Here is a 16,287-nt window from a genome sequence, read left to right on the forward strand (position 1 = left end):
CTCTCTATACAGAGGGCAACAGCCTGCCACACTGTTGACGCCTTCGGTGCAGGAGGATCTGATGAGTTACAATGATTACATCTGAGCACATACATTCAGCTTTAGCCACCCATTTTCCCCGCTGAAAACTGGTTATTACACTTTAGGCAAGATAAGAAGATAATTCATATATTAATTAAAATGGTCATAATCCAAGTTTGGGTTTTGCTTGAAAATTTGCAACCTTGGCAGGCAATGTCATAGAGATCCAATGTACCCCTTTCACAGAATCTAAGGCAAAAGGCTCAGGTTTCCCCAGAGACTTTAGCTGGGGTGGGGTTGAGGGTGGGAGGTGGGCCTCATCTCTCTGCTCACTCTCTAATTCCATCAGTGTTCATAAGAGGTGTGGTTAGAAATGGTTTTATACCTCAGAGCCCAGGTATGCTTGGAATAAAGATTTTGTAACGTGCACTGGAGAGTTGTAATGTATTTTTCAGTGCTAGGGGCAGAAGGAACTCGGAGCCTTGCCTGTGTCTGCCGGGTAAATGCTCTACAGAGGAGTCACATCCCAGCTCCCTTCCTTTCTTTCTTCCTCACACATCTTCCCTGGGTATAATTGTATGGGATTCCACAGAGCATGGGCACCCCAAGACAGCGTTCCCCCTATTCTGCTTATTGCCATGTTCAGCACCCACTGGATGTCTAGCCCAGCAGAGGTCCAGTTAGAAAACAGAAAAGGGATTGAGGGCACACTGATTGAGCCACCACCATGAACTCTCCCTCTCTCCCTCTCTCTCTCTCCTCTCTCTCTGTCTCTCCTCACCACCCCACCCCCATGTCTAGTAGCTCCGTATATAATTTCTTGGGTTGTTTTTCTAGTTTTGAGTGATTATAAGAACCATTAATTGCCCCACTATAAAGGGATTGTTGGACTTCTATTTAGAAACTAAAAACCAACCAAGAAACAGAGAAACAAAACCCGATCTTCCCATAGGCCCTGGCTTGCTTTCCTCTGGCTGGGCTATAATCCCTGAGGCTGGATGGATGCCCAGGCAGTTTTCTGTGTACACACATGACATTGGTGTTTGGTATCTGAGCACCCACTTCCCTAGAACCCTGTGGCCACGGACAAGGTAATACCTCATCCATCAGGCTACCTTCTCTGACAAACTAATGCAGGGCAGAGAACAGAGGACTCGGCAAGGTCAATTTCAGTGTTTAAGAACTCAATAGAGTGACTAGAAGTGATGTCACTGGCTCAAGAGGAGGTGCCTGGCTCCTAGTGAGGCCACCAGGCTCCAAGGACACCCCAGTATGGACCCCATAGGCTGTACCTGGTTACTGCTGCTGCTGTTTCCACAGGTGAGCTGAGTGGGTGCTGGGAACTGCGCAAGGCATACATGGGTTTTTAATTTTCTAAACTAAAGGGGTTTGGCAGGACAACTTGGACCTGGGGAGAAGCAGGCATTCGGAGGAGGCAGTGGGCTGGCTGTCTTTACAGTAATATAGGCACACGAGGTTCCAGGATTTAGGCAAATGTGGGGTTGAGAGCCACATTTTATGAGGGAGTAAGGAGCGGCTGAGGAACTTAATACCAATTTACAAATCACACACAGTTTCAAGTTAGATTTTGTTATTCTAAACATTTCCCAACAGTGTGTCTGCCTCCACTTGAAAGGGACTGAGGGAATCTCAGTTCAAGAAATCTTGTGTTAAAGACAACTGGAGCAAACCAGTTGAGGACTAAACAACCCCATTGTAACCAGGAAGAGAAAAACAGGGGCTCCAGTGGGCTAGTGGTATCTTCGACCTTCCTTTTGGTTTTCCTAATCACTGACTAAAGGGGGCTACACTCACGAGCCACTGGTTAGACTTCTGCCAGAGTCTTGGATGAACACAGAATACAGCAACAAACACAACAGGGAGTTCTGTCTTGACATGCTTAGTCTCGCAGAGGCCCATTTTCTGAAAGTGGATGCCTTGCCTGGTACCAGTTGCTTGGCGTTACAAGAATTATCTCCATTGCCTTTTGCCATGTCAAGAGTTGAGCTTTTAATCAAGGCATTAATTTCATCTATAGTGTTTCCTAGAACCCTGTTTTATTACCCCATGTCAGCCTGGATTTGAGAATATTGCAAATCAAATCCTGTCCGGATACTTCCTCGTACCTGCCTGCACCTACCCCCAACTCGTCTCTTAAGGAAATGGCAACATTACCGCCCTTGTTGTTTTAGCACAGTGCCCAGGTGGCTAATTCATCTCCAAGGGAAAGTGAGGACCGGGAGGGGTCGGGGTCCTCCTGAGCGCTGCACCTCAGTGTTTGCTGAAGGGACTTTGCAGACTCCAGTGAATTATGATACTTAGAAGCAGGGGTTTTGAGAAATCCAGTTTTTTTTTTTTTCCCCCAAGGACAATGCAGAGCCTTTTTCTTGGTGAAGAACCATGCCCTCAGCAGGTACAGGTCTTTTTCCAAACTGGCCAGAAGAAACACAACCCTCCATGCCTTCAAGGTTCCTCCAAATCCTGCTTGCAAGTCTTTGACAGGCATACCCCTCCCCCATGCACACCCAATCTCCACAGAGATAGCCTTCGATGTTCTGCTGGGGAAGTGTTGTGTGTTGGTTTCTCTCTGAACCCCACACCCTTGCTCTGAGTTCTTCAAAACTCTTTGAGAATTTCATCCATGTTTGATCATATTCCCCAGTTCTTCCCAGATCTAACCCTCTTCTCTACTCACCCAATTCATGTACTTAAGAAAAATCAAGATGACTTTGTGCTGTCCAAAAAATCTTGGCTATGTGCCCTTCCACTAGAGCGCAGTCCATTTACCAGGGCTGTGTTCTTATTGAAACCAGAATTTCCCTCCCCAGTGGCTAACAATTACCAAAAGTTCCATAACTCTGACATGAAGCCAAATGACAAAGTTAGTTAGAAGTGTGTTCTGTAGGCTAATGGCCTTGTTCCGCATTCAGCGACACGCAGTGGAGAGGCGTCCTCCTGGTTGGTCCTTTCTAGTTCCAAGAGCCCAAGACTCCTCAGGTTAGGATAGGCAGGAGCTAAAGGCCAGAGGAGAAGAGAATTTTTCAAAGAATGGAACTGGGCTAGAAGGAAAGTTTGGTGTTTTGTGGTTGGTACTAAGGATGATGATGGTGATGATGGTGATGATGGTGGTGGTGGTGGTGGTGATGATGATGATGATGATGATGATGATACATTGCTAGCAGTCATGCCCAACTTGCTGAAGTCATTGGTGCTTCACCAGGAATATGAGAGTGGAGTGTTGCTGAGGTGGATGACAGGGAAATCTGATGTGAACCTTAGGCAGGTTCCCTGAGAAAGAGCATCCAGACTCTGTCCTAACAGCAGTGGCTTCCTAGTGGGGCTTTCGGCTACCATACATGGAGAATCATATATTCAAATGGTTTAAGGCAGAGAGTGGGTTGGAAAAGCATGTACCAAAAGCTGACACTGAACTAAGAGAAATGTGTGGTCACCATTATAGAGGTCTGGTATCTGCAACTGTACCAGCAGCAGGACCACGGTCCCTCTGGGAGAATCCTTCAGAGCCTCTTCCTGGCTTTTCTGCCCATTGGTAAGAAGGCCTGTAACTACAGCACTCCATTCTCTGCCCAGGTCGTTGCCAGTCTCCTTCCCGGGTATCTGCTTCCCCTTCCTGTCACTGGGCCAGGGTGCACGAGGATGTCTTCATTGTGGCTTGATGAAATCAAAGGCATCTTAGTTTCAAGATGATGTTCGCAGGTTAGGACTTCTGCATACATGTTTAGGGATGTCATTCAATTCCCAGCAGAGGGATGAGACGGGAAAGAAGTGCTCACTCCAGAGGATGCCCCGGTGTCTCTCCTGGAAATATCGAGACTATCAGTCCTAGAGGTGGGCACAGGGGGCTGGAAGGCCCCAGAGGAGCCTGGGAATGAAAAGTGGAGCTGAGCATGGGGGAGGTGTGGAGAATGAACAGGTGCAGTGTTTAGTTGACTTAGGGGATTCTGGAAAAGGGGTGCTTTGTGAGGAAATGAGCTAAAAGGGTCCATTTTGGTTGAGTTGAACCTAAGTTGACTGTGATATAAGAGGAAATAAAGGTTATCTGGAGACATTCATAGGAAAAAGACAATAGCTGGCCCTTCCTGTTTGAAGCACATTTTTACACTGTGTGTGTGTCTGTGTGTGCATGTGTCTGTCTGTCTGTCTGTCTGTCTGTCTGTCGTGTGTCTGGGTGTGCCCTACCATCCCCAGCGGGCCTCTGCATGCCTAAGCATCCATGTGGAGTCCGAGGACGGCTTTCAGAAATGGGTTCTCCCAGTTTAACACATGGGTCCTACTGCTAAGTGCAGGTCGTCAGACTCTGCACCTTTGCCTGCTGAGTCATCTCATTGGCCTCTTAAGCATTTTAAGAAATTAAACAGTAAAGAGCCCTTAGGTTAAAAACACAACGTTGTGCTTACCCAGTACCACATAATGATTTTACGGCTGTGTGCATCGCACAATGGTCAAATGAGGACTTCCAGCACCCCAACCTGTTAGCATTTCTTCATGGTGAAAACATCCAATATCCTTTCTTTTAGAGCAGGAAGGTCCTTGTGCCCCCAGATCTCCAGGGAAACCAGGAATGTTAACTACACAGGATTGTCTTTTTGATGGAAAAGATGTAAAACCTGTTTTTCCGTCCAGCAATCTGGGAATTGACTAACAGCCTGGGGGACCTGCGTCATCTGTTGGGCCAGGTATATCATGCAACCAGGACCTGAGATACCTAATAGTCTAAATGATCCTTATATTATCTGTACAGCCAGCAGCTCCCCCAAGCTCCCCCAACCAGGACCAGACATGACTAACAGCCCAAAGTGGCCTCTACACTATCTGTATGACTGAGACTACCCCAGATCCTTCCCTGGACCCTTAAGCTGGTATAAGGAACACATCTCCACAATCCATCATTTTGGAAGAAATGACATGAACCCTGAGTTGAGCTTTGATGTAAGTATGTTTCCTTGGGGACTGTATTACACAAGGAAACTTTCCCCCAAATTATGTTGCATTTAAGTATGTTGGCAATAAATTACCTAGCATCAGACTCCCAAGGCTTGATCCAGGTTGACGAATTCAGTCTGAACTGAGTTAACTCTGCAGTTTCTACGCCTGCTGTGACACCTGCAGGGTCCCCCTCATTCCATCTGTCTTAAATACTCTTAAATGCTCCCCATACTATACCTCAAAACCACTGTGGTCCTACGACTGTGAGGATTCCGTATACACAACTGTATACACGGTTGTGTGCAATTACGCATCACCACACAGATGAGATTCAGACTCGGGGAGGTTAAACCACTTGCAGCTATTGAAGAAAGGGACAGGGTTGGAACTCAAGCCTGACACACAGCTATGTGTCAGGGTTCCTCAGTGTTGTCTTCTCCGTGCAGAGAAGGCAGCCATCACTAGTTAAAAGAGGCCATTTAAACTTCACTTAAGTCTAATTTAAGATTCAATTCCACATGTGCATGCTCATCTTCTAAGTATTCAGTGAGATCCTCATGACCAGTGGCTGCCACACTGTAAAGCACAGGCTTGAATAGCCCATCCCCAGGGTGCCCTCCAACTGCACATTTAGAGCCCAGAAGCTAGGTACAGATGGAAGGTCAAGGAACCTGTGCAGAAATGTCTCCTGGGACTTTAGAATGCTGATTTCTAGGGCCCCAAATCTTCCTTGAATGCAAGTGTATGTTAAAATTTTAAATATTTGGACTAAGGCTGTAACTTGGTTGGTAGAGTGCTTACTTAGCACACACAAGGTCAGGAGTTCAAACCCCAGTGTCGTATAAACTGGGCGTGATGGTCGCAACAGTTGATGCCTAGCACTGTGTAGGGGAGGATTAGAGGTTTGAGGCCATCATTGGCTATGCAGCAAGATTGAGCCAGCTTAGGCTATATGAGAGAGAGAGAGAGAGAGAGAGAGAGAGAGAGAGAGAGAGAGAGAGAGAGAGAGAAAATAAAAAATTAAGACCCCAAATAGAAAATGTTCCTTCTGAAAATGCTTGTTCGTTCTCTCTCTCTCTCTCTCTCTCTCTCTCTCTCTCTCTCTCTCTCTCTCTCTCTCTCTTCCCCTCCCTCCCTCCCTCCCCCATCTAATTTATTTTGGGATTTTTTTTTTGTTCTCAAAAAATATCATGCTCCCCACCAGGTAAGCTTGGATGGTACCAATGGCCCAAGTCCAGTCTTACCTGTGAAAGGGCAGGCAGGGTGGAGGGGAAAGAGTTTGCCTGCCTGCCACTCCACTAAAACAGCCTGAGGTAGGCTACAGCTGGGGAAGCCAGCCTGAGGACAGTCCTAGCAGCACTGCAGAGAGCATTATGCAAATTGCTGTGAATGGTGTCCTTTTGGGAGGAACTGCCTCAATTGTCCAGGATGGAGGTGTAATAAGCACTCTTACAGAGTCATTTTGGCGGCGGGAACAATTTCCAGTCCTTTTGCATCATGCAGATGAGCCGTTCTGAGGCTGCACAGGAGAAGAAAGAGCAGACAGGAGCTGCAATGTGGGCTTCAGGTACCTCTCTGGCAAAGTGTAAACCTTTCTGCCTTAATGCTTTTTGAGGATGCAATTGGCTTTACCTGCCTGTTGACTGGGCACGTTTGTGCTATTAGGACAGAATGAATCTGCAGAGCTGGAGTTCGAGGTAGTCACTTAAAGACTCCACCTTAGACTGAGAGACTTGAGAGGGATAGACAGACTTCTCCAGACAGACAGTCCTCACCAATGCCCCAAAGTCTGGGACAGAAACAAAATCAATCTCTGCATTCATTTTCAAGAATTGCAATTTCGTCTTTAAAATTTTTTTAGAATTATTTTTATTTTATGTGTATGGGTGCTCTGCCTAGATGCCTGTGTACCACCAGTGCTTGTGCTGATGAAGGTCAGTAGGTGTTGGATTCCCTGGAACCAGAGTTATAGATGACTGCGAGCCACCATGTGGCTGCTGAGAACGGAAACCAGGTCCTCTGGAAGAGCACCCGGTGCTTATGATTGCTGAGCCATTTCTGCAACCCCGAGGACCTATATTTAAATTTTCCAATATTAATCAATAAAAACTCAATGTCTGAATATACTGATTTAAGGGTTAGAAATTCAGAGACTTTGAAACTTCTTTGCTTGGGGCTAGAGGCATCCTGCAGTTGCTGGTGAAGTTGCTGTGAATGGTGTCCTTTCAGGAGGACAACTTCTGGACATACCTGAGGACTTGAGTTCCACATAGAGCACACCTGTCCTCCCAGGGTTGGGGAAAAAACACAGGAGGATCCCATGGCTGCACATACATATTCATAAATACATACATGCATACACACACATGAATACATACATCAATGCACACACACATGAATACAAACATGAACACAGAATACATAATGCACACACATGAATACATACTTGCATGAACACAGAAAACTCTTTCCCTTTAAGCAAATAGTTAGAAATAGAAATATAGTCTGTTGCAGGCAACAAATGTCATTGTTTGTTTTGACAGAAACAAAACAACCTGAACATACCAAGGATCACTGTGAGGGTGGCTGGCTGCACCTGGACACACGTAGAATGTGTCTTCATTTCCTGTGAAACTTCAAAGCCCACTGTGATCCTGAGTTAAGACAGATCCCAGACAGGCAGTGATGGTTCCAGCACTTGGGAGGCAGAGGCAGGTGGATCTCTCTGAGTTCCAGGCCAGCCAGGACTACACAGAGAAACCCTGACAAAAAAAAAAAAAAAAAAAAAAAAATCTGAATGTGCGACTCCATGGTCACACTTGGTCACTTGGTGGTGACCTGGTGGATGGGACTTATGATTTCAGTTCATATTCTACAGACTCTGACTGTATGAGTTGTATTTACTGATAACATGTTAGAAATAAAAGTGGACAAATCTTAACCATGTTTAATTCACTAAAGAGAACAATAACCCCATCACATACAAATATGAATAACAGAAATTTACTCAAAAAAACCATACTTTTCAGATTCTGCATAACGAGAGGAGCAGTGCCGTTTGGCGCTTTGTCGAGTCGTTAGAGTGTCTGGCTTTGTGGGAGACAGCTGGGTTCTCCTCTCTGCATTTGTGTTTAATCAGTTGTGAATGCTGTTCAGTTGAAGAATGTGCAGAGAGTCTGGCTTCCCATGTGTTTGCACTTGAAAAGATCTGAACACTTTGAATTCTGGGTTTTCTCTTTTGAGACTATACCCAAATTCTACAGTGTCAGTGTCCCAGCCATTACTGATGATATGGTATGTGAATATGCTTGAATGAGCTTCCATTGATATGGGTATCCTGGTAACTTTCCCAGGATACCCACAGAGATGCTTTCCTTTAGTTGAAGAGGCAGAAACAGAATCCAACCAAGGCCAGCTCAGTGTACCTATGAATTTACTGGAGTCCTTACAGGAACAATATGAGGGAGTGATTACCCTCAGGAGCGTGGGTGACTCTTGGGCATCTGTATCACCAGTAAGCCTCACCCCAGCCTGAGTGACAGCTTACTAAAGCTGCATTACTGCTGTTCCCTGTGGGACTGGCCATCAGCTCCACAGATGTGTCCCCTGCTCTGGACCTTTCGCATGTGTCCTGGGTCTACACCCTCAGCCCTTGGTTCATCTTGTGAGTTTTGTGATTGTTTGTATGTGCACATGTGCATGTGTGTGTGCGTGTGCGTGTGTGTGCACGCCCGTATGTGTGCATGCATGTGCGTGTGTATGTGTGTGTGTGTGTGTAGCTTTCTGTTGCTGCAATGAACACCATGGACTGCACTGCAAGCTCCTTTACACTCTGAGCCATCTCACTGACCTATCAAAATACCCTTTATGAAAATTCATTAATTGTTAATTTTTTTGCCCCATTTGCTTTATCATGTTTCTAATGTGCCCACTTTTGCTGCCTCTGTCTTTTCCTCTTAAATACACACACTCTGGCTTACTGTAGCTTTGGACCCTATTACAGTACCTGTCCTTGTGTTTCCACAGTCTTGTGTATGGATTTATTTTTTTAGGAGGGGGGAGAGGCTGTTGGAATATAGATCACACAATAGGAAATTCTCAGTGAAATGCCAAGTTCTATTATTTTACCAATTACTGTAAATAAAGGAACAGAAGCGGAGACAGAAAAGAATCCCAGTTAAGCCCCCATCATCAGCTGACATTTGGTGTTAACTCCTGTGCAAGCATGTCAACCTTTGTGCTGACCCTGGGTAGATGAGGTTATCTCTGTCTCCTTCGGTGGTTCAGCATCCCTTCTGTTGGCAGTGATGCACCAGAGTCTTTCTGTTCATTTCCTTGTGGTTAGGGACTCATTGGTCATAAATTGAGATGCAGTTAGCAGGACATCATAGCTACTGACACTACACACAGGGGCTAGGACATGGCTCAGCAGAGGAGTACTTACCTAGCACCCAGGAGGAGCCTCTGGGCTCCGTCCCTAGAGCCATAAAACAGAAATCTAAATGCAGAGATGCATTCTGGGTATTTGTGCTACTTCCGGGAGTTGCTATAGGATGCTAATAAGGGCATTAGTTAATGATACTAATTAATTAGTGTCATTCTTTTGCTTTAAGGTCAGAGTTGCTAACAGCTTCCAAGAGGAAGTTGATGGTTGTCTTAATCACCCAGGTGGGTTTGAGAATCAATTCTAATGAAAGAGGCCAGAGTCTGCTCTTTGCCCATAAGTAGTGAGGCTGGGTTCTTCGGTGCCTTGCTCATGGTTGCTTTGAGGAACTTAGAATTGTAGGCAGATGTGGTCTTTAACACCCGCCAGGTACTGACAGTGAGCCCCAAGGATACCTTCATGTCTAACTAGAGTAACCTGGGAGGATCAGAAAGCAGCCAACAGTGCAAGGCTGCAGGATTGGACAACACATCCTTGTTTATTGCAATTAAGTGCCCTGGTTCTGATCCCTTCAGGTTTCAGGGTGGGCAGTGTGATACCCACCACTGTGAACATTACCCTTCCTCTCATGTTGCCTGAGAATGCTTAGTGTTTTTATTCTATCCATTCACTTTATAAGTAAGTCATTCCAAAAAGCTTAGTGTTGTTGCAGATAAAGATAAATAGGACAAAAGTTAATGTGGGCAGAATCCATCATAGGACATATAGGTAGATGGTCATTGTGTAATGAATTTAATGAGAAATAAACCATTGGGTTACATTCTATACAGATTCCCTTGCCTGGCAAATATCTGAGGCCACAGTCTAAACCTAAGACTGTCTGTCTGAGTTCCATTAACTTTTCTTGGAGAGATGTGGCAAATGTCTGAGGGTGTCAGTGACTGGACAAACAAACAAACAAACAAACCCCCTTTCTACCCAAGTCTGGCTTGTGAGCCAGTTAGCTTATTGGGCTTACTGTCAGGGATGTAGATTATCCACCAATGGCTGTATCACTGGGAAGTTCTCCTACCCAAGCAGGGATAGCAACCTCTCCATAGCAGCATGGGTGGAGTCATAGTTAAACTTCTACCCTCTGAATCAGTGGTCCTCAACCTTCCTAATGCTGTGACCCTTTAATACATTTCCTCGCGCTATATTGACCCAGAACCATAAAGTTGTCTTTGTTGTTACTTCATAACAGTAATTTTGCTGCTGCTATTAATCACAATGTAAATATTTTTTTGGAGTTAGAGGTTTGCCAAAGTGGTTGCAACAGGTTGAGAACCAGTGCTCTAAATACTATAGCTCCCCCAAAAGGCTGTATTCATCTAGGAAAGGGTTATATGTTGGGGGAACAGATAAGAGGGGCTGGAATCTCAGGTGAGGATCTGAAGACTCCCCATCTTCCTTCTGTCAAGAAAGACCAACAGGACTGATCTAGTTGAGGCTCTCTGCTGGGTATCTAGAATTGTTCTTATTAAGATGATCCTGGCTGGGGTTTGTTTGTTTGTTTGTTTGTTTGTTTTAGGACTGAATTCCCACGTGTGTGTATGTGTGTATGTGTGTATATGTGTGTGTATGTATGTATGTGTGTGTATGTGTGTTTGTGTCTGTGTGTGTGTGTGTGTGTGTGTGTGTGTGTGTTGTTTAGCCTTCCTTACTGCTTATATACCTTGAGATGGGCAGGGATAGGGGCCTTGTGCTAGCAAAATTAAGTTTTTCCTTCAACCACTTAATTCCCAGAAGTAAAGACTGAGACTAATTATTTATGAATAAATGCCTAAGTCACAAGTTTAGGCTTGTTTCCTGACTAGCTTATAACTTATATAGCCCATTTATTCTATTATATGTCTACCACAAGGATAGTTCTTCTCCTCAGTTTCAAACATCTTTGTCCTCAGAGTTCAGGGTGAAATTTCCCCTTTATTTTAACATTAGTTCAGTTTCATGGCTGGTTTATGTCTGTCTTCTCACCATTCTGGAACAATTCTTCCATATCTCTGATTATTTCCCAGAATTTTCTCTAGCCCTGCTGGATGTCTCACCCCCTATTTCCTGCCTCAGCTCATGGGCCATAAGCTTTTTACATTGACAGGTGATGCTATTAAGAGATTATCTCTTTACAGTGTGTCCTGTAAATTTCAATTATTTCCTGAGACTTGTGAGTTGTTTATTTCCTAAGTTTAATGAGTTTCCTTCCAGGATGGAGTGTTTCAATTCAGAGGCTCATGTCTGTGTATGTACATGTTTGTTAAAAGGGAAACTAGTAGATATTAGCATTAAAAGTCAAATGGAGATTTTTTTCTTGTCAATGATTTCAGGAAGACTAAGACACTAATGAAGGGACTGCTTTTCTTTTCATTAGGCTATTTGCTTATTGTTATAGGTCACACAGTTATACCTGGTAGACAATAATCTTTAATGCCATTTTTGCAAAGTTCTAAAACCATCTCACTAGCCTTGTGAAATCAGTGGACAGCCTGTGCCTCACCCTTAGGAATGACAGCAGCTGTTAAGAGGACAGACACTTGCAATGCACAGACTCAGATGCTAGCTCTGGGTGCAAAACAAAAACAAAACAAAAAACCAGAACATGCATGCTGTGTCAGCTCATAGTGCCCAACTATGAAGCTCGGACACACAGATCCAGGATGTTAAGCTCATCACTATCCTTACTGACACTGTCATCCTGTGCCCTGCAGGGACAGAGCCACCAACCTTTACAGCGATTCAAGAGAAGATGGGTTCTCACCACCCTGGAAATGCAGGAGGAAGACCCAGGGCCCTTTCCTAAACTTGTAGGGGAGGTAAGGACGTACTTGACCTCGGTGGACAGAATGTCTTTTCTGGAGAGGACTCCTTGAAAGGATTTCTGCTGGCATTTGTGGATTATCTCTTTAGGGAAAGAAGCCAGGATCATACCACTTGTTTTTAAAAGGGATTTGACAGAGTCCTTGCTATGTACCTGCCTGACTTAGGGTCCAACAGAGTGGTGTGTGTGTGTGTGGGGGGGGACATGGATGGGACTCTGGATGCCTGATTTCTACAGTCTATGCTTCTGCCTGAGGATGCACCTTTGCACTGTGGCTTCTCCTTGTAGCTGTGAGGAAATTAACTCCTAACCTGCAGTTCTGTTTCACTGACCCATGCAAGCATTCACTTTTTTTGTTGTTGTTTTTAAAAATCATTCTTAACTATAGGGAAAGATCATTAAAATGCTTGCTTTGCCACAGGTATGTTGGCACTAAGCCTGGCAACCTGAATGTGATCCCAAAGACCATGTAGAAGAAAGAGAAAACTAACTCCTGATAGTTGTTCTCCAACCTCCACTGGCATGTACACACACACACACACACACACACAAACACAAACACACACACACTAAATCACACTCACAAATGATGATGTTGATGTAATCATTTGTTTAAGAAAGAATAAGAAGGGTGAGGACAGTGCTTCTCTTCTTAAAATGTTACATGTGTGGCCGTGTTCTTCCTCATTCTCTCAAGAGGAAGCCCACATGAACACACTGGTATGTGTTCTTCCAGGTACTTCCATGCAGTTTAGGAATGTAAAGATGCACACACCGTCCTGTGACTTGCCTTTCTCATTTAAGGGCATGGCTGCCAGACTTTCCTGACAGGGCACATTGTCAATCTTCCTTAGGACAGCAGAATATCCAATATCCAAGGCCCTGGAATGGGCAGGCCAGTGTGTGCTTCTTTCTGATCACACAAACATCTGTGCTATCTCCAGTGTCTCTATTCCAGTCCATGTGGCAACCCATATCTTTATTTTATTGTTTAAAAAGTTTTATTCTTGTTTTTTAATTGGGTGTACATATCAGTGCAGGTGTCTGTGGAAGCCAGAGGAGTAGGATCTCACTGGAATTGGAGTTATAGGTCCTGAAACAGGCACTGGCACCCACACTCTAGGCTTTTGCGAGAGCAGAAAAGTGATCACTCTTAACCACTTGATCCAGTCTCAGACTTTATTTTTATTGCTTGTAGTGCTGTGTTAATGTGTATGCCCTTGTATAGGTTTGTGGACATGAGTGCAGTTGTCCACAGAGGCCAAAGGCATCAGATCTCCAAAGCTAGAGTTACAGGCAATTGTGTGGGTACTGGATGAAACTCTTGTTCTCTAAAAGAACACCGAGCACTCTTAACCACTGAGCCAGCCCTACAGTCCCCTGACTCAGGATCTTTGTTCCCATAGCATGCTTTGTTCCCATACCATGCTTTGCTTCCTTAGCAGCCCCTTAGAAGTGTGATAGTTTGTGTCTATTCCTGAAAATCTCTTAGTTCTTAGCCTTGCTTTTTGAAGATCACTGTGGTTTATTCTCAGATTTCTTTAATTTTTTTTCCTGTTTTCCTCCTTCCAGCTCTTCAATAATATGTCAAAGAATGTATCGCTGATGTATTTAATCAGAGGACCCGGTGTGGATGAATTTCCAGAGATTGGTTTATTCTCTATAGAAGATCACCAGAGTGGAAAAATATATGTTCACCGCCCTGTCGATCGAGAAGTGACACCGTCTTTTATGGTATCTAAAATGGGGTATAGTTTAAGCTTGTGTTCAGTGCAAAGCTCCTGTACGGTATTGGACTTGGTAAGCATTTGTTGGCTAACTCTGTTAAGATCCAGGAAGTTAGTACATTTCTCAGTGTGTCAAGTTGTGGAGGTCCATGTGGAACATAGCTAATTCTGGAGTCATCTTTAGACTTCACTACAGTGGGTGTAAGGGGCTATCAACAGCTTTCTGACCACTGTCCCAATGGGATTAAGGGATCATCTGTAAAATGCTATGTTTTGGTTTCTGGCAGGTGACATTTGGAGTATGGAAAGCAGCTACACATAGACCCCGGGTGGCAGCTGCTGAGGGAAGGTTTACTGACCAGTTATCCAGGCCCATGTGGACTCAGGGATTTTATCACTCTGGGGACTTCCATGCAGTTGAAATTCAGGTTTCAAACCAGGAAAGAAAATTACAAAGAAAAAGGCTTCAAATCACAGTGTGGTATATCATGTTCCCAACTCCCCCAGAGACATAGGTTGTCATCCTTTGTTCTTGCGGACTTGTGGAGCAGGGCTTGGCTGGGATTTACAGAGCTAGTAAGAAAAGGGAAAGTGCAAGAGGGATGCTGAAGGAGCTTTTCAGTTCTTAGTAAATAGCACCGGAGGATCATGGTGAAATGCAGATTTGGGGCTGGGGTGGTGACTTGATAGACAGAGTGCTTGCTGTCTAAGCATGAGGCCCCAAGTATGATTCCCAGAACTCAGGTCAAAAGCTGAAAATTATGTGTAACTGTCTCATCAGAGGTAGGGACACAGAGACAGGAGGATCCTTGCTGGCCAGCCAGTCTGGAGATTGCTGAGCTCCAATTGATTGAGAGACACTCTTTCACTGAGACACTGGGGCAGACACCTGACATAGGTCTCTGGCCTCTGCACACAGGTGCACACATGCTCTCATTGTGCAGATTGCTTTGTTCATTTGAATAAGGCCAGGCAGTCAGTACTCTAACGAGCCCTGAAGTGATGCTGGGGCACCGTTCTGCTGCTGTGCTGACAGGAATGGGCCAGTGCACAGCAGCAGCAGCAGGAGGCTTAACAAGATTGAACCAAATGTTTAGCCTCAGCGTGGTTGGCCTGGCTTGTTTGCTCTAAATGCTTTGAATGACATGATCGGAGCTGGCATGAAAGTCACAGGCTTGACAAGATGTCTGGTCCCTAGGAGCCTTTTCTGAAACTTGGGGTTGAGACAGATGCACTGTTCAAGTCACAGATAGTTCCCAGGTACCATTTAGAACAAAAAGGTGTAGTATGTTAGGGACATGCATCACACCCTCGGGGGGGGGGGGGGGGGATGTGAGGTAATCTCCAGAGCAGACCACTTGGACACAGGTTTAAGTCAAGAGGAAGTCTTTATTAGCCGGCCGGAAACTATACTGGGGCTTGGGACCCTAGTGTAGTCCTGACACTTTCTTGGAGTGGGTTTTTAAGCACAAGTGATATCCTGGGTTGAAACTCCACAGTTGTCAAGAATAGTTAGCCAGATGCTGAGCTACAGAAGCCTAAAAGCAAGATTAGTACATTCAGGGACTTTCCAAGGGCAATGGTCTTTGATGAGTCAGGTCTTTGCTCGTTCTGCATGCTGGGTCCCAAGGCCCAGTGGTACTTTCATTATGTGCTAAGTCTGGGGGCCTGTTATACCATGACATCAAAATAACATGTCTTTTTACATTTACTTTGTGTGGTGGTTTGAATATGGTTGGCCCAGGGAGTGGCACTATTAGGAAGTATGGCCTTGTTGGAGTAGGTGTGGCCTCATTGGAAGAAGTGTGTCACTGTGGGGGTGGGCAATGAGAGCCTCCTCCTAGCCACCTGGAAGACAGTCTTCTGTGTGCCTTCTGAACAAGATGTGGAACTTTCAGTTCCTCCTGCACTGTGCCTGCCTGGATGCAGCCATGCTTCCATCTTGACGACAATAGACTGAACCTGTAAACCTCTGAACCGGTAACCCAGCCCTACTTAAATGTCCCTTATAAGAGTTGCCCTGGTCATGGGGTCTGTTTGCAGCAATGAAACCCTAACTAAAACACTGTGTATGTGTGTGTGTGTTTAACCCTAAGTGTTTGCCCTCTTCTGTGTCAGAATATCATTCTTATTAGGACATTGGCCAATCCTGGTCCAGTATGACCTTATCATAACTTGATTGCTTCATAAGGACACACACACACACACACACACACACACACACGGGGTGGGGCAGGAAGACTTTCATGTGTATTTCTGCGCATGTGGAGATTGGGTGTCTTCCTCTGTTGCTTTTTACCTTACTTTTTGAGACACGTTCTCTCGCTGAACCAAGGCTCATCTATTTTTTTAGG

At 45.0% G+C, this 16,287-nt stretch overlaps 1 protein-coding gene across 5 annotated transcripts in view; it reads left to right on the forward strand.

Annotated features, from left to right (window-relative positions):
* The first annotated feature begins 1,063 nt into the window (after positions 1-1,063).
* Cdh26 (cadherin 26) overlaps positions 1,064-16,287 on the forward strand; it is a 52,222-nt gene continuing 36,998 nt past the window's right edge. For 2 of the 5 annotated variants that reach the window (XR_013109073.1, XR_013109074.1), the window contains exons 1-3: positions 1,064-1,341; positions 12,097-12,201; positions 13,779-14,006. Coding sequence is in view for 2 of the 5 variants with exons in the window: in XM_076930351.1 (XP_076786466.1) it covers positions 1,294-1,341; positions 12,097-12,201; positions 13,779-14,006 (381 nt within the window). In the remaining 3 variants the exon portion in view is untranslated. The remainder of the gene's footprint in view (positions 1,342-12,096; positions 12,202-13,778; positions 14,007-16,287) is intronic. The other 3 variants (XR_013109075.1, XM_076930351.1, XM_076930352.1) reach the window with 2 other exon arrangements.

This window comes from Arvicanthis niloticus, chromosome 2, assembly GCF_011762505.2.
Source record: "Arvicanthis niloticus isolate mArvNil1 chromosome 2, mArvNil1.pat.X, whole genome shotgun sequence".
Taxonomy (NCBI): Eukaryota; Metazoa; Chordata; class Mammalia; order Rodentia; family Muridae; genus Arvicanthis; species Arvicanthis niloticus.